The 21569-nt window shown below is 55.3% G+C and overlaps 1 protein-coding gene across 4 annotated transcripts in view; it reads right to left on the reverse strand.

The window, feature by feature from the left end:
- Nucleotides 1-17531, reverse strand: part of DNMBP (dynamin binding protein) — a 32644-nt gene extending 15113 nt beyond the window's left edge. For 3 of the 4 annotated variants that reach the window (XM_035544514.2, XM_035544425.2, XM_035544363.2), the window contains exons 1-4: nt 17475-17526; nt 8515-8693; nt 6060-6182; nt 3596-5524 (exon numbers count right to left, since the gene is read on the reverse strand). In XM_035544514.2, coding sequence (XP_035400407.1) covers nt 3596-5524; nt 6060-6182; nt 8515-8659 — 2197 coding nt within the window. In that variant the 5' untranslated portion in view covers nt 8660-8693; nt 17475-17526. Of the gene's footprint in view, nt 1-3595; nt 5525-6059; nt 6183-8514; nt 8694-17474 lie in introns of all 4 variants that reach the window. The other variant, XM_035544603.2, reaches the window with a different exon arrangement.
- Between the last annotated feature and the right edge of the window lie 4038 nt (nt 17532-21569).

Consider the following 21569-nt stretch of genomic DNA (forward strand, 5'->3'; position numbering starts at 1 on the left):
GCTCCCTTCCCATGCCCCAGGGACACAACCGAGCAAAGTCCCACCCTACCAGGGCAGCCGAGAGCGCAGAAATGCAGCCCGCGGAACCTGCTTAATCAAATACCTCCAGAGAACAGATTTTTTTTGTAAGCTGATAGCCAGCCGCAGCCTCCAGCACTGCCACCTAGGTGGCTGCTGCACTGCCATGCTGGTTGCTCCACACTTCAAACCCCCCTCAAGGAAAGCGCACGTACAGGTGCCTGAGCTGGACGCAGAAAGGGCGCAGCAGCAAACAGGTCCTCAGACACCATTACCTGACGGGGAGGTCAGGCCCAAGGTGGGCTCCTTCACTCCCTCCACCCAGCCTTGCTGTCCCTGCCCCAACACCTACTCATGTCCTTGCAACAAGACAGCAAACCCCACAAAGCTGCTTGCAGCCGACTGTCGCGGCCGTGCTGTCAGCAGTGGGACTGGGCGCTAGGGCAGGACGAAGGAACGCCCCGGGGCCACCGCACCGGCACCTCCCAAAAACTTCCCTCCCTACCTCGCTTCTCCTTCCTGGTTTGTACAAACTCCGAGTGCCGCAGGGTGCTGGGAGCCGTCCTCCTGTAGAAACTGTTTCGCTGCAGCAAGGAGCCCGTCCTGTTGCCTTCCTCGGCCTCCGCCTCCCAGATGTGGCTCCAGTCTGGCCGGCCCGTGCGTACCCTCGAGCGCTCTGCTCTAGCATCCAGGGCTGCTCCTTCTGGCTCCCCACAGCCATTGCAATCCGTGTCCCATGTCCTTGACTGTCTGTAGCAGGAGCCTGACTCCAGGCTTGTGCTGCTGTCTCCTGAGGACCAGGCTGCAAATGCAGGAGCTTCACAGCCTCCAGCTGGATCGCTGCGGCGCATGACACGGCCTTTAGGCTGCTTGTGCTGCTCAAAGTCTTCTTGGGCTGCCTGGTCCCTGGCATCTACGTACTGCCTTCCCTCCTCCCCGTACCCTCTAGAGCCCCTGTCCTGCCCACGCTGCCTTTCCCTTTCCCCATAATGTCCTTCACCCTCACTGTAGTTCCTAGGATCTCTGTCCTCCTTATACCACCTGCCCCCTTCCCTGGACTCTGCAGGGCCTCTATCCTCTCTGTACCGCCTTCCCCCCTCCCTATACCTCCCAGGTACTCTGTCCTCTCTGTACCGCCCTTCTCCCATCTCAGAGTTGCAGTCTCTGTACTGAACGCCCTCCCTCTCGTTCACCCTGTAGTTTCTGTCCTCTGTGTCCTGGCTTTTGCCTTTCCAAGCCCTGTCTGTTCTCCTGCGGTCCATGTACTTGTAATCTTCCTTCCAGAAGCCTTCACAGTCTCCGTTCATGCTCTGTTCGTCCACGGAGATGCCCTCCTCTCTCCTATAACCATCCCAGCCTCTGTCTGCTCCCTCGCAGTCCGAGTGCTGCCTCTTCGCCCTGGGTCTCTCATCCCAGCGAGCCTCCCTGAGCAGCGCGTCCGCCCCGGTGACGCCCTCTCTCCTCGCAGCACAACAGTCCTCGTATTCCCAGCTGAGAAGCCGAGGATCCTGCCTCGGATCCTCCACGCCATATTTCGTCCTGGGATAAGTGCACATCGTCCTCCTGGGGCGCGGCACGGGTGCCGACCCCCGTGCCGCCTGCTCCCTGAGCCCCGGCTGGGGCTGGCGCCGCTTCTCCCCTCTGCTCCGGCGCTTTCTTCCCAGGCGAAAGGCGACCGGCACTTCCTGAAACCAGCCCGCAGGAGTACGACGGGGCCGTGCCCAACGGCTCAGAGCCCCAGCCTCCTCCACCTGCTGCCCAAGGTAATCAGTAACCAGCCCAGAGGGAGGGAGGCCGCGGGGAGGCTCTCGCTGCACGAACCGGCTCCACAGCTTTGCCACAGCCGGCAGCCTCCCCGGGGCAGGGAAACGGAGCGCAGTGGGGCACCACCAGGCCGTGCCCTAAGACCAACATCCCCGGGGAAGGGAAAGAGGTGCGTGCGAGACCATGGGAAGCCACAGCCCAGATATCGAGCACCAGATCTCCTTCCCCTGCCTCCACAGCCCTGCCAGCTCCAGCAGCTAGCACGGAGCCCGAGCGACGCACCCCTGTCCTCCACACCTTCCTGCCTGTGCTCCACACCTTCGTGCCGAGCCCCAACCTTCTGCCAAACCTCACCCACAGGTGAGGAGCAGCAGGAGGTGAGCAGCCCTGGGGCAGAGCCGAGGAAGGGGCCTGAAGGCACTGTCTGGGTCACGGAGTCCAGTCACCCACAGCCGTGTGCCAACACACAACATGAGCTTCCAGGAGGCTGAAGAAACTCCAGTAACTCCTCTCACTACAGGGTTCAACATATCCCCGGTTTTCCATACCCCAAACACAGAAGCTCCAATGAGAAACCAAGAGATGACCACAATGTGCCCTGAACAGACAGGAGAGTCCACGGAGGTCATCCATGCTTCAGGTTCTTGTAGCATTTGTATGCACAACTGATGTTTCCAGCTGGCAGATGGCAAAATTAAAACCAACACACCCTCCTACTCCAGCTGCAGGAGGGCAAGCACTAATCCTGCCCAAGTCTGGTCATTAGCATAACTTCAGTGTACACACAAGACATGCCGAGAAGCAACCTGCACATTGTAGACACGTATTTTAGAAGGACATATACTTTGTGCTGTTCATTTGGCTCCCCAGAGGACAAATGGATGGGCTGGGTTCCCCCAGGACTATGCCAGCCCTACTTCATGCCCTTAGGTAGGACACACTGATCATAGGACCAGAGCTGCTGCTTCTAACTCCTCAGGTTTCTTGAAGGGCTGAAAAATCCCCTGGGACTAGTAAGGGGATAACTCGATGGGCAGGATGTCTCAAGCCAGTGCGTTAGTTCCTGCCTAAAACTTTCAGTTTCAGTAACCAACAAGTTCAGCAGGACCTTCCTCTGTCAGGAAGCAGTGAGACAGCAGGAGATGTGTCCCAGAAAGATCCATCCCGGATTTGCCTCTCCCTAACTCCAAGCCTCGAATCTTCTAAGCATCCCTCTCACACCCCACTGGTGTGGAGGCTGCGTGTTACCCTGTTTCCCCAGCGCACTGACATCGTCCTTCGCTCCCGTGTGCTCTGCATCACACACGATCCTGCAGCAAAGCGCCTGGGCCCCACACTACTGATTAAGTAGTGGGAGGCTGGCGGCATTGAAATCAGAGTGAGTAATCCCAAGGCATGAGCTGACATTTCACTCCACCTCCCGCACGCAGTGCCCACATTTCCTGCACATCATGAGTTTTGGTAAGAGAACTGCACTGTAAGAGCTCCTGGGAGAAGCTGGGGAAGGGACTGGGGGAGATGTATGTTTCCACTTTATCTATTGTATTATGAAGTATAACAGAGTTAACAGCACTGATGGTTATATCGTGGCTTTGGGTTTTCAGAGTCCAAATGTGCCACATAAACCAGGCAGCCTTCTTCTCCAAGTGTAAAGCAAAATCATTGTAATTTGTAGTGCCACAGTGTTTACAAAAACAACCAAAATCAAGAATCAAAAAAAATAGATTAAAAGACTGGCTCCAGCAGTGCCTGTATGCTGCAGGGGCCAGCTGTCCTCCTAAAGCACCCCTACCCCCTGCTGCCGCAGACTCACCTCTCAGCTCCTGCAGCTCCACGCTGAGGCTCTCGATGTTGGAATCACAGAAGTCAAGGTTTTCCAGGGTCTCCGCTCTCACCAGCTCATCCTGCTGCTCCTCCAGCATCAAGCTCAGCTCAGCGCGGGTCTTCCCGTAAGCCTCCAGGTCCCGCTCCACCTCTCCGATCCTCGTCAGCAGGATGGAGCAGGGGGAAGCCGCTCCTGTCTGCATCAAGTCATCGCGGCCCTCCTCTGCACGCTGCTCCGGGGCGCTGGGCTGCAGCTGCGGAGGGGCCAGGCTCCTCCGCTGACTGCTGGACGGAGGCCGAGGCGCGGGCCGGGAGGGCTTGACCGAGAACGACAGGGACCTGCCTTTGGGAAGGCGGCCGGGCTGCGAGGGCACAGGGGCTGTCGCGAGGGTGCTGGGCCGAGGAGGGGGTGGCCTCAGGGCTTTCCTCCTCTCTGGCTGCTTGGCGTGGGAGGCAGGCTCAGGAGACCCACGAACGATGTCCTTCTCAGAGCTATAGTCCAAGATGGAGAAGTGCCGGGAGACCTTGTCCTGCTCAGCACCGGTACTCGACAGACTCTTCTCAAACTGTGCCAGCTGCTCTGTCAGTTTGGAGTCGAGGTCTGTGCAGCCATCCCCCTGCGCTGTGAGAAGGGAACATTCCCCCCACGTCCCAGACCAGGTGTCCGAGCCCATGTGGGCACCTCCCAAGCTGGAGGAACAAGATTTGGACTTCTCCTGCTGACTGTCCACCCAACCATCCAAGTCCTGGGCGCTGCTCTGGTTCTCCTGGGGCTCTGGTGCTGCCCAGCTGTTAGGAGGGGAAATGACCTGGCTTCTGCAAGTGTCTGGCGGGGAGCAGGGAGCCTGCTGGGGCAAGGCAGGACTGTCTCCATCATGCTCAGGCAGGGCCTGAGGCTCCAGTACACCTGCTTGGCCAGGCTTGCTGCTCTGCTGTGGGGGCAGCTGAGCAGGGGGATGAAGGCCATTGACTGTCTTTGTGCAGTCAGAGGGGAGGGAGTCTGCTGTGGCTTTGGGATGTGGCCCCTGGAGTCCTGCGTCAGGAAAGGCCTGACACTGTCTCAAATCAGTGCCCAGAGGACCCTCCGACCTCTCCGCCATGTGAGATGTAATGGTGTCAGACACAGGGTGTGCAACAGAGCCATCCTCCACGTCCCTGCCATCTTGCCCTGGCAAAGGGAGAGCTTTGGAGCAGGTGCTCTCTGGGTCTTGCTGGGTGGTCGCTTCACAGCTGACTCCAACCTGGGCATCTCCAGCACCCACCTTTTCCCTGCAAGGGTCGGAAGCTTCCAGTCTCACAAATCTGTGTGGGAAGATGCCGCGTTTCCCCCTCAGCTCCCCATCTAGCCAGCCATCCTCCAGAATGCCCACAATCCGAATCCTGTCGCCCACATCAAAATCCAGTTCCTGGGACTCCAGGGCTTGGAACTGGTAGAGGGCAACACCATAGGTGCTCCCTGGCTCCTGCCCTCCATCCTCTCTGCTGTCCTCCTCCTGTTTGGTGGGAACCTCCACTGTCCCGTTGGTGTCACAAGTCCCTCTGGGCTCTGGATCCTCTGAGGTTCCTGCTGCTCTCAGAGGAGTAAGCAGCTCCACAAAACCCTCTGGGAAAATACCCCTGTGGCCTCGGAGCTCCCCCTCGAACCAGCCAGGCTCTGGGATGCCAACGATGTTGATCACATCCCCTTCCCTGAAGTCCAGTTCCTCTTCCAGCTGAGCAGACAGGTCCATCAGGGCCCGGGCTTGGCCCAATGAGTAGGCAGGCACCTCCAGGAGAGCGCTCTGGGACAGCTGACGGCTCCGAGTAGAAAGGCACAGCTCCCGCACGCATGATGAGGGGAAAAAGCCCTTGGAACCCCAGCTGCTTCGGCCCTGGAGCCAGCTGGAGGCCAGGGAACCCCCCAGGATCACCAGGTCTCCTGCAGGGAATGAGACACACCAGTTCAAAATTGCCTGTACGATTGTTTCTCACCTCCTGTCCTTCTTGGCTGTGGGTAAGGTCTGGCACTCTACACAGACTGCAGAGACTGAAGGTAAGGCACAAAGCACTAGCAGCCTCATGCATGTGCATAGCTAAGTTACACGGTTATAGCTCCATGACTTTCCAGTTGCTATGCCATGAAGTTGCACCAAAGCTTTGATTTCCTCCCCGAAAATCTAGGATTTGGGGATTGGAGGGCAGTTAAAAGGCAGCTGTAAGCCTACTGTGATCACACAGCTCCAATATTTGGAGTTTCAAGAGTAACAATAGATCATAAGAAACTGGTATTGGAGGGAGGCTGGGACACAAGGGTCCACAGAGGTTTTGATGTGACCCATGTCATGGGGTATTAGAAAACTCCCCTCTCTCCCCTGCCACTGTTGGCAGGATGCTGTGACAAGGCTCACCCTATGCTTCTGATAGGACAGCAGGGGACTACGAGATGCAAAGCAAAGGAAGGGAATGGAGATTACCTCTCTGCAATGACAAGCTCCCTGGCTCTTGAGATGTGAAGTCACTGGTACAAACAAACAGCTTTTCTCCCTGCTTCAAAGGGGGAATATCCACAGGTTCCACAAAGCTGCTAGGAAACTGCCCTAAAATGAGAAGCATTTGTCAGCAATGAGTCTTTTCTGTAGCCCACCACAACTCCCTCCACCCTTCTTCCAGACTCTGGGATCTATTCCTCTTGCTAAAGGAAAATACTGTGCCCCCAGCTACCCAGGGTGCCTCAACAGCATGGTAGAAGAGGAATGGGTTTGAGAGATGGGAATTCCTCAGGTTTTAAATGCTTGGGAGCTAACAGAGAACAAAAATCGTTGTGCCCTTGGTTCACTCCAGGCAACCAGTACCATCAGCAGAGTTTCTGGGAACAGACATACCAGCTTTTCTCCACTTTCATTGCCTGAATCCCAACTCAGGGCCATGACGAGGACTGTGAGATCCACTAGTGCTGCACCACAAGACTTCCGACTGGGCACATCCACCTTGTGCTCCTCACTCTGGGAGGCCTGGCCCCAGCATGGCCTGAGCGCACAAGTCAGGCCACCCCACTCAGGAAGGCCATGTCTGCGAGCCAGAGGCTCTGCCTCTGCCTCAGCACTGCTGAGGCTCTGGTGACCTTCCCCATTTTATCACCTTGTGCAGCTCTTTCACCATGGTACTCACTGCTGGATGCCCAGCTACTCTGAGCAGGCCACAGCCAGACAGGGCTGTGCATGCTTGGCCATCGCAGGACTTCATCCTGCTCCTGATTTCAGCCTCGGGAGCACTGGATATGGCAGAGCTGACTGCAAAGCCCACTACAAATTCCTGTCTTTTACAATTCATGGCAAGGAGAAATGATGGACTATGGGCTAGTAGTACTTCCAGCATTCACTCATGATAACCACTCAATACGGTTTCCATGTTCTCCAATAAAACCTGGAGACATCCTATCTCAGACTCCCTGCACTTTCCACCAGGATTAGGCAGTTTGGCATCTGCTGTCATTAACCTGAGGTAGAGCCAACAGCCCACAGGCTTCTAGTTTCAGTGGCTTCCTTCAGAGTTTTAACCAACTCCACCTCTTTTTCCATGTCCTAGTTTCCTGCTCTGTACATGGAAACAACCTAACACTGTTAGAAAGGAAGCCATGGAGCTACATTGATTATTCCCCAGAGTATTAAGTATTATTATGGGTAGGCTGCAGCACCTACACAGCTTCTATTAAAAAGTGCTTTTTCAATCCCCTGCAGCTTTAGCTTAGAAAACTGGGCAGAAAACTACGACAGCTGTTCCAATGAAAAGCAGGAATGCAAGCTGGTTTTGTGTTAAAGGTCATTAAAACCCATTCTGTTTGACTTCGGCATGTTTCTTTATCTTTGAGCTATGATACGCATCTGTTTATTGTTTCTTCACAGCTTTATGTTCTTGAGAACAAGCACTTCAGTTACACTGAGAGAAAAAACTGTGGTAAAGTAGCTGCTGCTGATTACTGCAGAAGTAATTTGTGCCCAGTGGCTTGGGATCAGGCATGTACTCATTCAGTGCCATTTATCAGCTACATGGAGCATAGGGGAAAAGCCCTCTTCTGCACCTTTGCTCCTGTCCATCTTTGTTTTAAGCAGAGACAGGCGCCTGACAGCCCACAGCTGGTAGCAGAGCCCAGACTGCAGCTGCAGTAGCAGCCCCATCTCCACGGCCAGGCGTGGAAGTGCAGCCCTACCTTCACGCTGAGCAAAGAGTCAGGCTTCTGCTTTGAAGTGGCCTGGTTTTCATCTCTCTGAGAGCTCACGCATCTCAACGTCGGTAGAGATGAGAAAGAGCTGCTTACACCAGGACGACGAGACTAAGTGTTTCACTAAGAGCATTTTGGTGCTTCAGAAGTTTCTCACGCTCCTCCAAAAGTTTAGCAGACTTGCACACTACTTCAGGCACCCAGGTATTGGTCCCAGCTTGTGCGGGAAAGCGTTTTAAAGCAAAAAGGAGGAAGCGGGGCTGAGTCAGGCCTCCAGGAGGGACATGGATTCTGTCACTGAGTGTCCCGCTGACTTGAACTGACAAGGTCACTTGGCGTTTCCACCCTCAGTGCATCTGTTTCCTCTCTCCCCTTCCACTGCCACAGCAGGTCAGTGCATAAACTAGACAGGAAATGGCTGTCCCACCACAGAGGATGTAGCACCTAGCGTTGTGAAGCTCCCGTCTCAAGAAGTGACACACCACTGATCTCTCTCAAAAGAATAAGCGAGCTATCTGAACACCTGACGTGCAGCTGGAAGGGAACCTGTACCCTCAGTCCCAAGTGAAGCCCAGTGAAAGATCTGGTACAACAGTTCCGGTCCTGCATGCCCCAGTAGCACAGCACTGGCCAGGGAAGGTGCTCATGGTGGATGCTGAGATGGCAGGCGGCAGCTTACGAACCCAGGGGCAGGCACCTCCAGCTCTTACCTGTGACACCTTCCTTTTTGCCGAGGAGCCAGAATTCATCCACCACAGCCAGCACCTCAATGACATCTCCCACGAAGAGGGGCAACTCCTCAGAGACGCTGGGACAGAAATCAAAAACCGCTCGTACCACAGAGCCAGCCTCCATTGCGTGGGGTCTGCAGCCAGATTGGTACCTAAAGCTGAAATACAGAGGAAGTCTGTTAGTGGCAAGAAAAACTTGAAATTATCACAAATATTCTCGGAGAGGAAAACCTTTCCTGAGCGCAAGAGGCAGGGACGCTGAGGGGGCCCTGTCCTGAGCTCACTGAACCCCTTCCCCATGCAGCCAAAGGAGGGGGGGTCTCCAGCAGTGCAGCCCCCATGGTCCTGCCTGCCTTATCCAGCCTCTCTGGCTACCTCTGCCGGGACACATTTGTGCAGTACCAGGGGGAGAAGCAGCAAGAAAATCTAGAAGCAAATTCCCGTCAGGAAGGAAGCGAGAGGAGGGGAGGAAGCTCCACGCTTCCCTGACACCAGGGCAGGCCCAGAGCCCGCTGAGGCCTCAGCAGGCAGGCAGCAGCCACCACTGCACGGAGCTGCCGAGCCAGGACACTTCTCTGTATCGCCTTTGCTCTGCACCAAGCAGCCTTCCCAGCAAGGCCCTATGCTGCACCGAGGCAGCGGCAGCCCTGCAGCTTCACTGGGCCGTCCCCTTTTCCCTTACCCCTCAGGAAGGGAACTGAAAGGTGCATCTGTCCGAGATCATCAGGAGGCCTAAGATTATTCCTCAGCATCTGCAGCTCAGGCTGTAAGCACTTCCCTTTGTTTTCCTGTTTCACCACAATTACGGGCAGAGCCCGGCACTGCTGACACCTCCCGGAGGTGTTCTCAGAGCCCTGCCCTTTGTGGCCCCAAGACACCAGCACCCTCCCTGACACGCTGCTGTCCTCCCACACCATGGGAGCCCGAGCAGGACAGCTCCTGCTCTGTCCTGTCAGGCACAGCCACTCTGAGGAGCAAGCCCTCTTTCCTCCAAAAGCGTGTCGATGTGCACAGTGGGCAGTCACCCTCCCAGCGCCACGCAGAGCTGGCCGTGCACGCACCACGGCTATGGAGCAGCCACGTCCATCGCTAGCAGCAGAAAAAGCAGGGCGACAACACACAACAGCACATGTCACAAACAGAAAGCTGTGCATGTCCCACCTGAGCCCCGGCGAGGCAGAAGCAGGGGAGGCTAACACGGAGAGGAGAGAAACAGCCCTGCTACCGAGGTGCGGCAAACTTCCAGCCAGAGCGCCAGCAGGGGCTCCGGCCAGGGAAATGCTTTCTGCTGATGGGACTGCTGTGTTTATCCAGGCCGGCTCACCTCCTGGGAACAAAGCGGGTTTGTGCTCGGCAGCAGCGGCGTCCTCGGCACGTCCCTGCCCGCCCCCAGCCGCCGCCAGCATGGCCAGCACTCTCCCACCACCCGCACCTCTGCTCCTGCCGTCACCCCTATTGCTCTCCACTGCCTTACCCCTAGCACGTGAGCTCCTTGGGGCACAGGCTGCCCCTTTGTTACCAGCATTGTGCTGGCTGAGCAAACAAAGAGCCCAATATCCAGCAGCCGACAGCACTTTGCCACCAAAAAGAGATGAATGGACTGGAGTGAATCGGGAGCACAAAGAGCTGCAGTTCAGGATAGCAGGAACCTACTGAGGCAGAAAGAGCAACAGTATAAAAACATGACCATGTGGAGCTGGGAAAAAGATGGAAGAGCCCTCAATTAGCTTGGAAATAGCAAAGACAAGAAAGCAGCCTCGCACTGTGTGAGGTGGGGTGGCTGTGGCACAAGGAACCGCTGAGCTCAGGGTCCTAAAAACACTTGCCATATTCTGAACCTGCACACTTCACAGCTGCTCTGGACAACAGAAAAAAAAAACAGGCAGGTGAAACTGCTGCCTCAGGGTACGTTCTCCAGGATTATAGTGAGATTTCTGGCATTTCCTCTGTCAAAGGGGTAACGTAAGAGTGGTTTGAGGAATGTAAAGATCACAACATGAGCCCTGCAGACCCAAACCCTTTACAGTGGTCACTCGGAGGACATGGCCCTCCTGCTGCCTGGGACTCAGTTACTTGCCTGGGAAAACAGCAGCATCCCTTCCTTAACTCACCTGGAGCTCTGGGGACTCATTCATTAAAAGCGCTCTGTTTCAAACGAGACGGAAGATTGAAAGAGGCAGGCACAACTGCAATTGTTCTGACACGTACCTATTAACTGCACTTAAAATAAAACACAGGTACTAACATATTGATGTGAAAAGCAATCCCCGAGAGCCAGCCCATGAGGCAAGGAAGCATTAAGTAACTTCTGAAACAGCCAAAAAAAATCCCAACAAGCCCATGTTCCCTCAGCAGTACCGAGAAGCGGGATCATTCCCTGACAAAACACACAACTCTGTGGGAAGGGAAGAGTTCAGAAGCACCGCAGATATGGCAGACTAACAACAGGAGGACCCAGGGAAACTGGGCGTGCTCTCCTTTAGCTTAGAGATTAGTGTCTCAGAAAAGAGAGACCAATCTAACAACTGACACTAACCCAACCACTTACTTCCGAGATGCAGGAGTCACTGACTGACTGTTGGACGAAGGGAAGGGAGCAGCTACAGCCCTACTGCCGCAGCACAGATGAGTCGGCTCAGGGGGATGCGAGTGTCAGCGAGCACGGGGGATGCTCGGTGCCAGTGCCAGGGATAAGAACCTGGAGCATGCAAACTCTCCTCCGAGGCTGCTGGGGATTTCTGATGAGCCCACACAGGTCACTGACAGCACTGGCCACTCCTACCCGTATTCCAGAAATACCAGATACTTCTTTTGCACATCCTTCTCTAGAATTGCCCCGCATACACCACCAGACCAGCCTCTTGCCAGCCAGACAGCAGGGAGTGTAAGCCCCCAGAGCTGGTCCTACCGGGGCAACACCTCCCAGATCACTCTGTCCCTTGAAAGTCCAGTGACCAGCACCTGGTAAACTGTCCTCTTCCAGCAAGGGACTGTGAAACACCTCTGAATACTAGGCTGCTTGCTGTCCTTTTCCATCCATCCGAGTCTAGACAGTATGCCCCTGTATTTCAAAGCAGTGGATCAGTCTTACAGGGTTTGCTTGCTCCGTAACATGATTCGAACACAAAATATTATGTTTTCCAGGGTCTTGGCCTTGTCTTACTCCATGGAGTGCTGACTGCCAACATTTTCTCCAAACCTCCACCTAGAAAAGGAAGTCTCCCAGCATCTTGCAGACGGGGAATGTACTGAGTCCAATTCCTCAGCTTTAATGGTGGACACGAGCTTCTCCCAGTTCCAGCCCAGATCTGCCCGGTGAGAAAAACATCCAGCAACTGCTCGTGCAGGGGCTCCAGCAAGAAGAGCAGATTGCAGGGAGAGCAGGGCTCCGCCTGTGATCCCCAGTGAGTCACAGCTCCTGACTGCTGGCCAAGCACCATCCCCTCTCACCTCCAAGGGGGGCAATCCCTCCCAGCCAGGGGGAGGGAGGGCTCCCCCACAACTCAGCAAACTCCGGGACTTCACCCTGGCAGAGGTCAGGGCTGCAGATTGCAGCAGAGCTGGAGCAGGACAGGATTCCTGCCTCCGCCTAGCAGCACATCCACGTCCAAAGAGAGCCTCACTGTGCAAGTATGAAGCTGCGGCACAGCGGCAAACTCGGCCCGCTGAGAACATGCTGTCTCTGTCTCGGTGCCTGATCCTGAGCAAACTAGGTAACGTGTTCCTGGCGCCCAGCTGCAGCCCGCCCGGTGCCCTGACACAACAGCTTTGTGTAGCGAGGCAGAGAAGTGAATTCCCGGGGCATTAATCACTCCTCCCAGCCTCCCCACATGCATGCTCAGCACACATCACCTTCGTGGAAGACAGCCTACCCCTTCTTGTCATTAGCTCTGGAGTATGTCTGGTCCGGTGTGGGCTGATGAAAGGACAGACCGGAATGAAATGAGAGCTATTAGCTCACTTACAAGATTGTTGTGAGACCTTCAGCGCAGACCACGCCACAGCAGCCAAGAGGAGACATTTACACACTGACTCAGACAATTTCTCTTACCCTCCTCTCTCCTCGTGGCTGAGATTGGACAGGGTAAAATGCCTCAAATAAAGGACTCACCAACACAACAGTGAATTATTACCAGGCACTTGCTCAAAGGATCATAACTTACATGGAAGCAGACCCACTGAAGATGGTGATACAAATGCCCTTTTGGACTCTGCCTGATCGTAAGGATGAGTAAATTAATTTCTGATGAGTTTCTGCAGCTTCAAAACGGGAGTTCTCTCTTCCCTGTTTTTGCTGAAGCAAGGATTTCAAGCACTTAGAAAATAATGCAGCGACACGAAGAGATCATTTTAGGTTGATTACAAACAGCATTAATAGCCCCAGTAAAAGGAGAGACTCAAAGGCTTTTGAGACAGCTAATCCAGTGGTACACCCAAAGCATTGATCAGATTATGAGATAAAAAGCAATAATGAACAGATGCCACAAACTTAGCAGCAAGAGAACCAGACTTGACAGGCAGCATCCCTAAATGTCTCCCTCCAAATAATACCTCCCAGCTTCTCGCTCAGACAGTGCTGTTAGAGCTGGCTATGGGCAGCGCTGCAGCGTAACTCACCAGCACAGTAACCAAGAAATTAATATATCACCAAACAGAAAAAAAATGCAGTGCAGGCTTCCACACGCACAGTTGGTTTGCACAAGGGAGACAAGTATGTTCTTGTGCAGCAGATGTCTCAGTCTCTTTAAAACTGAGAGCCAGCCTAAGCAGTAAACCAGGAAGGAGTCTGATTCCCAGAAGTGCACAAAAGCCAACTTTGTCACAGAACAATTAAAGAATATTAAAAAATGCTGCCAGTGATCTTTTTTAAAACTTAAAAATGCCATACTTTTTACCTCTGTCTTTTCACGCCTCCTTCCCCTCACTGTAAGATAATGCCTGTTTGCCGAAAACAGAATCCACCCCCAGAAACGGAGGTGCCCTCTGCCTCGCTCAGCTGCTGGCTCTGGCTTCCACAGGACATTTGCTGCAGTGCTCGCCGCGCACTGAGCTGCAGCAGCAGAACCTAACGTGCAGTGGGCAGAAACCAGGCACGTCACTTGGCTTCTCACACGATTGTGTCAGGAACAGAAGCTCACTAACTACGTGCTGAGGCATTTTCCCTGCCCTTTACCTCTGTTCCTCCCACCTCCCCGTGGCCTCTAAATGTGGCCACCTCTCCTCCCTTCCTCCTTACCCCGCTGCATCTGCAAGGCCTGCACAGTCCTCAGCCACGCTTCAAGGACAGGACATTGCCCACGCTGGAGCACACCCCGAGCACTCGCAGGAGCCTTTGGAGCTGCCAACTGCAGTCACCCCCCTGCTCCGAGCAGAACGTGTTGCTCTGCAAGTCCCCGGAGGTCCTTGCTTGCCTGCACATTCCTGGGTGGGACAAACAATACCCCATTGAGCCAGGCCCTGGACACGGTGCCAATGCAGGGACTGAGGAAAACTGCAGAGCCACCCCTACAAACCTCAACAGAATGGACAAGACCCCAAGCAGAGAAAAAGCAGGCTTAATGGCACAGGGGAGAGGAGCCTTCTCCCGCCGGGGCCATGCGGACTGCTGCAGCCTCTCGTTAAAACATGCTGTTTGTCTCCGCAGATCCCAAAGAGCCCCCCCCTGAGCTTCACGCAGTGGGAAACACGTGATCTCTCTTACGTCCTGCCATCTCCAGACCCCATATGGCTCCCAGGAGGATGAGGAATCTCCTCGCTTTAAAAAGAAACAGCTTCATTTCCTTTTAAACCTGACATACAGAAATCATTAAAATAAATACACCAAGGTTGGATCAGCAAACCCCCCAGATCCAGGATCACTAAGAACAACTGCTGCTTGAGCTCTGCCTTCCCCACAGCACACGTGTGCAACAGTTCGGGGTGTTTGCCACAGGAGCTCTGCGTGTACCACACAAGTCACTCACACCACGTTTTTTTCCCTCCAGCTGGGCACTGGCTGTCACAGTGTTGTCACCTGCTCGGTAGCGGGACACGGCTCAGTGCCGGCTGGCAGGGTTTGTGTGGGGTAGGCGTAGGTTGGGGAGGAAGGAAGAGGAGCTCGCGTTGGGCCAGATGGCAAGCAAATGAAAGTCATCTGGAAACTTGAGCACAGCATCAACTTTTAATGCAAAGCAGAGCACCTTGCCAAAACATGTGAGCAAGGACACTGCGATGGATACTTAATCTATAGCATTGTGGACCTAAGCACACAAAGGCAGCACACAAAGGCAAGAAGCACCAGCTCAGGAGGTAAGAGCTTCCCCAGTTCTAGCCACACTGTACTGAGTGGCTGCATGCACTTTGCAGACACCGTTACCAAGTCCTGTCTTCTCCCTCCCCGAGGCACACGTCTAAAACGATACAACATAGAATAAGGACCAGACAAAATCCCAACAGCAGCACCCCTTCTGCCCTGCAGTACCTGTGCCTGGGCTCCTGCAGGTAGGCAGTATACAATCACAAAATTAGTCATTGTACCTTGAGTATGTATCCAAAACAGGTTGAACTGGGGATACAAGGACATTCCTCAACACTTGAGAACGTGACTTTGTACCCTGACCGGTATTTTTCAATGCAGCTTTTGGACAGAAGTCCCCAGTGATGGTTTGGTTGTTGGGTAGGGAGTGTAGAAATAGGGGAATTACTGCAGTTTGAATTGGAAGCTCTACTCTTTGCTCACCTTTACTCCCATTCTACACTGCTCATTATCTCCAGAGAACCTAAATCCCCTGGGAGGGACTCCATTGATACCTGCTATCATGTGGACCTAACTCTTTCCAGAGCCTCTAAGTGCTCCTGACAAGGAAGCAATATAGTTTATGTCCTAATACAAAGGTTCTAAAAACAAAATGAAGTAAAAGCTATGCCACTCAGAAGTGGGGTTGAGCAATCATCACGAATTTACAGTTCATTAGAAACATATTTTTGTTGGAGGTTGAGGGGAAATTATCAGTTAAGGTAGCGAAGTGCTAAGCACAATTCAGGGCACCCCACCCAGGCACACATCGCTGGCATTACAAAGTCCGTCTGAACGTCTGAACAGTCACCCACTGCGCAGACACCGCAGCCGCACACCGAACGCTGCGATCATCACACAGCCACGCTCCCCAGGGCGGCTAACACACCTGGGGCTCTGCAGGGCCATGAGGCTCATGCCTTTCCTCTCCTGTAGGAGTCCCTCCTGGCCCCTTGCAAATTTAACATTTTTCTAAAATCTTTACACATACGTACAAGTTTTTAATGTCACTGCTAATCCTAAGCGGAATGGCAACAGAGTGGGTGCATGGCAGCCAGGCATCAGGGAAAGTGGGAAAAGGGCATTGGGAGCAACTGAAGCAGCTGGAGAGAGAACTGAAACCGTTGTCCTTGGCAGAGCAGAGGATTTCTAAAGAACAGCAAAAGAAGCCAGCTCAGAGATGTGGGCTTTAACTGTGCTATACAGGGCCTTGAAAACAAGGAGGACACATTTAAACACGGTGCCCAGCACGACTTGCAGCCAGAGAAGTGAGTCAAGATGAGGGGGATGATGGTGACGTCTCCCAGCACAGTACAGAGGCTGAATTTGGCAAAATACTTAAAAAGCTACAAATTCTGTATCTACAAACTCTTTCAGGCCTTTTGTGGATGTAAAGACAGAATCATAAAGAAAGCGAAGGAGAGAATGGCAGAGGCAAGGGGAGGGCGAGCTTTTTCAGCAGAAAGTCATGTAAACATGACAAGCCTCAAAACAGATGTTACTTGCAATATGTATTACACAACTAAAGGCTTGCTAGGTACTCCGCAAGGAGAATGAGATGTGAAAGGACTGGTGTGGGGGAAGTACTTCAAACACCAGCAAAGGCAGCGGAGCTTTTTCAACTCAGAGGCCAAACTGTGTCAAGGACGGGATCAGCTGCGGCACTGCTCTGCTCAGCCTGCGGCAGCAACAGGGTCAGCCCCAGAGCTGCAGCCCCTCGGAAGGTGTTCAGGATGCAGTCTCCATCCCCTGGCGAGGCCACTGCAGGAGGCACCGCCAGTTTGCCTCTCTTAGAGCACAAGGCGGTGGTGCCAGGCTGGCAGCAATGCTCAGCAGCTGCCATTTACTAGAGCGAGAAGGGGAGGAAACTCTCGGAAGTTTCTCTTCCCAGGCTGGCACAAGCAACGTGGGTGCTCACAGAAGAGCAGCTGGGGAAGGCACGGTGCTGCACCCTGGAGCTTCTGCTCCCTGGGTGGGCGCCTGTGCTGCCCCTCACCACAGCATCACCGATCTGGGTGCCGGAGCTCACATGCCTGTGCTGTTTCTCCAGGGCCAGGTGCTCTCCTTAGCAAGCTGTCAGGGTCAGCTACCTGCAGGTCTGCCCGGCAGACAGACCGTCACCCCGAGACCCCACCAGCCGCACAGACGCGGCTTAAGCCGCCCCACCCCGAGGCCGCTCGGCCCAGCAGCACGAAGGCACGGTGGGAAGCACCGGGGCGCCTCGAAGGCTGCTCCACGCAGCCTGGGCCCCCGAAGCGCCGTCGGGGCAGCGTGCGTGCGGGCAGGGCCCCGGCACACGCCGAGCACCCGGCTCCGTGCCCTGGGGGGCGAGGACAACACAGCCGCAGCACAGCCGAGGGACAGCCCGGACCCAGCGAGCGGCACCCCCCGTGTCCGGGGACACCCGGCACGGCCCCGGGCACGCCGGGGAGGCCCGGAGCGGCACGGCCCGGGGCGGGGGGCAGCCAGGCTCCGCCGCCTCCCTGCCGGGGGAAGGCAGGGCAGAGGCCGAGGGCCGGCGGAGGGGGGCGCGGAGCCGAGGGGCCGCAGCAGAGGCGGGGGCCGGGCCGCGCCGGGCGAGACGCAGGCCGAGGGGGGGCGCGCAGGGCGGGGGGAGCCGAGCGGCCGGGCCGGCGGAGCCCGGCTCCCCCCGGCGGGTCCCTACCTGCTCCCGGCCCGCTCCGGGCGCCGCGGCCGCTCCGGCCCTGCGCGTCCCCGCTCCCGCCTCCGGTCCCCCCCCCTGCCCCCGGCTCCCCGCTCCGTCCCCGCGGCCGCCCAGCTCCGCCCGGCCCCGGCCCGGCCCGGCCCCCAGAGCCCGCCCGGCCTCGCAGCGCCCCGCCCGGCCCCGCCGCCCGCCCGCCTCCGCACGGCCCGGCCTGGCCCGGCCCGGCCCGGCCTGGTGGAGCTGGGAGGCCGCGGCCCGAGCTGTTTCCCGGGCAGGCCCGGAGCCTGGGGGGACCCCCCCGCTGACATGGGGACAGCCCCGGGACGGCCTCGCAGCACTGCTCGAGCAGGAGCAGCCGCCGCAGCTGCCTGTGCAAGCCCACTTAGGCTCCTTCCCCACAAAGTGTTGCTGCCTCGCAGGCACCACGGGTGGCAGGGCTCCGTTCCCCGCTGCTGCCTTCTCCTGGGTGTCTCTCGCTGCCTCACGGGCAACAGCCGAGGAGTGGGTCTGCACTGTCCATCTGGTGCAGTCTCGGTTTTGCTGCAAGGAGCTGGCTTTGGCGGCTTAGACCTGCTGTAGGATCCCCCAAATGGAGAAAAACAAAGAGCTCCTGGCAGAAGGCAGCAGCCGGTTTGTGCATCACAGAGGGGGCACACCACGTACTGTTGGTCCCGCGCTGATTTTCCTGGCAGGCCGAAAACGCTTCCATGCCCCGAGGGATACCCTCCCTCAGCAGCACGCTGTGAAGCCCCAAGTCTCAGCCTCCAGCGCAGTTATCGCAGCTTGACACTTGTTTGTGCATTTAGCTACACTTCTCCATGGCAACCTCCGAGCTCACAGCTTGGCTTGCCACCAGCTAGGAGCAGGGTGCGCAGAGCACGGCGCACGCCCTGCTGTGAAAGTCGTGTTAGTGCGTGCACGGGCTCCGAGCTGACTCCCCGTCTGCTCTGCTTGTGCCGGGACCCACACGGCTGCCACGGCGCTTTGCTGTTGGCAGGGGGCCCAAGGCTGCACAAGGAGCTGGGTGCTTTTCCCTGCAGGTACGGTTCCTCGTGTGCGCTTTGCTGGAGCCGAAGAATGGACACCAAACCCTGCCACTGGGTTTTAAATGTTGTCCTCTGAGCCTAAAAGCTCTTCTGTTCTTGCCAGCTGAGAGGTTTTGAGCCAGGGTACTCCATCCTTTACACAGAAAGAACAGCCAATCTGCTCTGGAGGACCTTATCCTGGAGCAGCGATGGGAAATAGTCTTCTGCCTCAGGGACGGCCAGCGCTGCCCAGCGAGGTGTAGTGTTTACCCAGCGGTGCAGGAGCAGAAGGACCTGGCAGCTGTGCACAGCCTCCTTGGAAGCTCTGCCGGCTCACAGCATGTGACCAGCAAGAGCCAGGAGGGGGATCTGAACTGCACACAGTTAAGAATGAGCTTGCTGCAGCTCCACAGCTTTCTCCAGGGCACCATAAAATGACCGCACAGGTGTCCGTGTTCACAGGGCTGTGAGAACGGCACAGAAGTGCAGCCAGGGGATAGTGGTGGGTGGTAGATACAGTGGCACCTCTGGGTAAAAGCACAGAGTCCTTTGCAGGCAGCAGCGCAATCAGTCTAAACTCGTATGTGCCAAGACAGAAATAACACCATCCAAGGAAAGCTGCGAGGCTTTTTCTGGAAGCTGAATCCCAAACCAGTCTTGCATATAGCAACAAACCCTGAAGAATGTAGGTCTCTGAGACCGCCCCAGCTTTTCCTGGTAACTCTCACACTGGACTAACTGTATGCATTTGGGCAGGTCTGTGTCCCTCTTCTTCTGCCTTTGCCTCCACTATTACTTACATGGTGGCTCCGAGCTTTTCATTGCTATCTTCACTTCCAGCCAACCCTTTCCTTGGCTTTGAGTTCAACTTTTCCAGTGTTCCAGGAAAAGCTATGCACTTAAAAAACAATTGTATATTTTTAGCTGTAAAATGTGTCCCCCTGTACGTCTCCACTAAGCATTTTACTGACTGTTCTTCGTACAGTCATCCATTTCTATCTCTCTCTTGTTTAACCTCAGCACTGCTGGAGAGTCCATCATCCCAGTCCTCCTGCGGCCTTCCAGGTCATGGCCATGACCAAACCACCTCTGTTGACATCCCCAGCAAAGATGCCTCACCCTTCTTTGAGTTCATCTGTTTGTACTTTCCCTTGTTCTGCCTCCTTCATGCCAGCCACAGGAAAAGGTTCGGAGGAGGGCAGTGAGGATGCTCAGGGGTATGGGAGCTACCAGGCAGGCTGGGACTCTGCAGCCTGGACGAAGGATGTGAGACCATTGCAGTGCAGATGTTGTGTCTGAGGGTTTAGCATTGTTTTTAGACCACGCTTCTTGCAACACTTGGGACTAAGTTCATGGCAAGCCTTTGAGAGGCGGGTTTGACAGAGTGCTGTCTCGGAAACATTTTGTAACCATGTTTTCACGTGGAGAGCTCGGCCATGGCCAAGTGGAGCCTTACCAAACTGTTCAACACAAAAATATTCAGAGCTGGGAGGAGATTGTGCTGGACAAATCCCAGCCCAGAGAGAGTCTCTTTCAAAACAAAAAGGTTATGTCTTGTAGGGACTGTTTTATAGGGCAAAAAGCTTTCCATGAAGACTCCATCTTCGCTGCTGTGCCAACAACCCCACAGCAGCCTGCCAGGGAGAGTGCTGTGGCCTCCTGGAAGGCCTGTCCTGTTCCAAACAGAAGAAATCCCCCTCCTCTGACTCTCCCCTGGAAAGCAAGGGGAACCGAGATGGTCTTACATTTTCTAGGACCACAAGAGGGCAACATGAGAGCACCCTGCAACCAGCAGGCTCAGCAAGGCCACCTGTGACCGTCGTGGGATGGGTGCTGGTGGCATGGGCAGCTCTGTGCGAGCAGAGCATCCGTCCCTCTGCCCAGGGACCACACGGCTGATCTAGCAAGCAGTGCAACCAGGGTGGGATCCCAGCTGAGGACTGCTCCCTGGCAGCCCTTTCCTTGCTCTCAGCTTCAAAGATGTCCTTGGAGGCAATCTGAGCTAGTGCCGTGGCTGGGGGCAGGAGTATGTTGCACATGGGTCAGATGCATGGTGACAGCAGATCCTTCGGCATCCTGCATGGGGCCAGGCTGGCCTCCCTCACCCTGTATGCATGTCCACCGGCAATTGTGCACCTACACGTGGCTTCAAACAGGAGGGTCCAGCCTCTGGCATGAGGCTGCTGGCCTTGGCCACGGGAAGAGGTGTTAAGACACAAGGGAGTTTGAATGTCTCAGCCTCGCTGCCCTAATTCACATCCTTCTGGATGCCAAAAGAAAAAAAGAATCTGAATTCAGCTTTGGTTATGAATGTGGAACTGGCCACTGCCTCTGGCCCACACCGGTCTGTGCAGACCAAAATCACTCAGAGCCATGGTAATGTGCAATACTGCTTCTGGCACTTTTTTGCAGTAGCCTGACTAGATACCCTCTGAGGGACAGTTCGCTCTGCCTTTCCAAGAACAGACATGGCAGAGAAACAGCTTCTGTTAGCAGGCAGAGGTACAAGGGCGTGTGTGTGCTGCTACGGCTGAAAATGCCGCTAGCATCTTGCAGCACAGACGGGGGAGGATGTGACAGTGAGGGCTGAAGTGCAGAATACCGCCTGTAAAGTAGGCTGGTAGAGGTTCCTCTCGAGAGATGAAGTGTCAAAAGAGGAGGAGCAAGGAGATGTCTGGGGGACTCTCCCTGGACAGACCTGAGAGATGGAGAGAGCCAGTGCAACAGAGGGGAGCTCGGGATAATCAGTCATACAAAAAGAAATTGCGGGGATGCATGGGTTGGGACTGTTTATCCCTCTGGAGTTATTTATTTATATTAAGAATGCCAGAAAGGTTTTGCCTGCTGAAGATACTTTTAGGGTGGAAATAGCTTTATTTCCACTTTTGCTTCTACTCCAAGCCTTCCCAGACAGGGCAAGCAGCATTTTAAGACCCAGCCTCTAGCACCCCACCTCGCTGAACCTTGGATCATACCTTTAACCCCATTACAGCTCACTGGCTTGCACTGTGCCTGCCCAGCACACTGGCAGCAGTCATGCATCCAGATTTCCCTGCCGCACACTGACGGA

Source organism: Cygnus atratus, chromosome 7, assembly GCF_013377495.2.
Source record: "Cygnus atratus isolate AKBS03 ecotype Queensland, Australia chromosome 7, CAtr_DNAZoo_HiC_assembly, whole genome shotgun sequence".
Taxonomy (NCBI): Eukaryota; Metazoa; Chordata; class Aves; order Anseriformes; family Anatidae; genus Cygnus; species Cygnus atratus.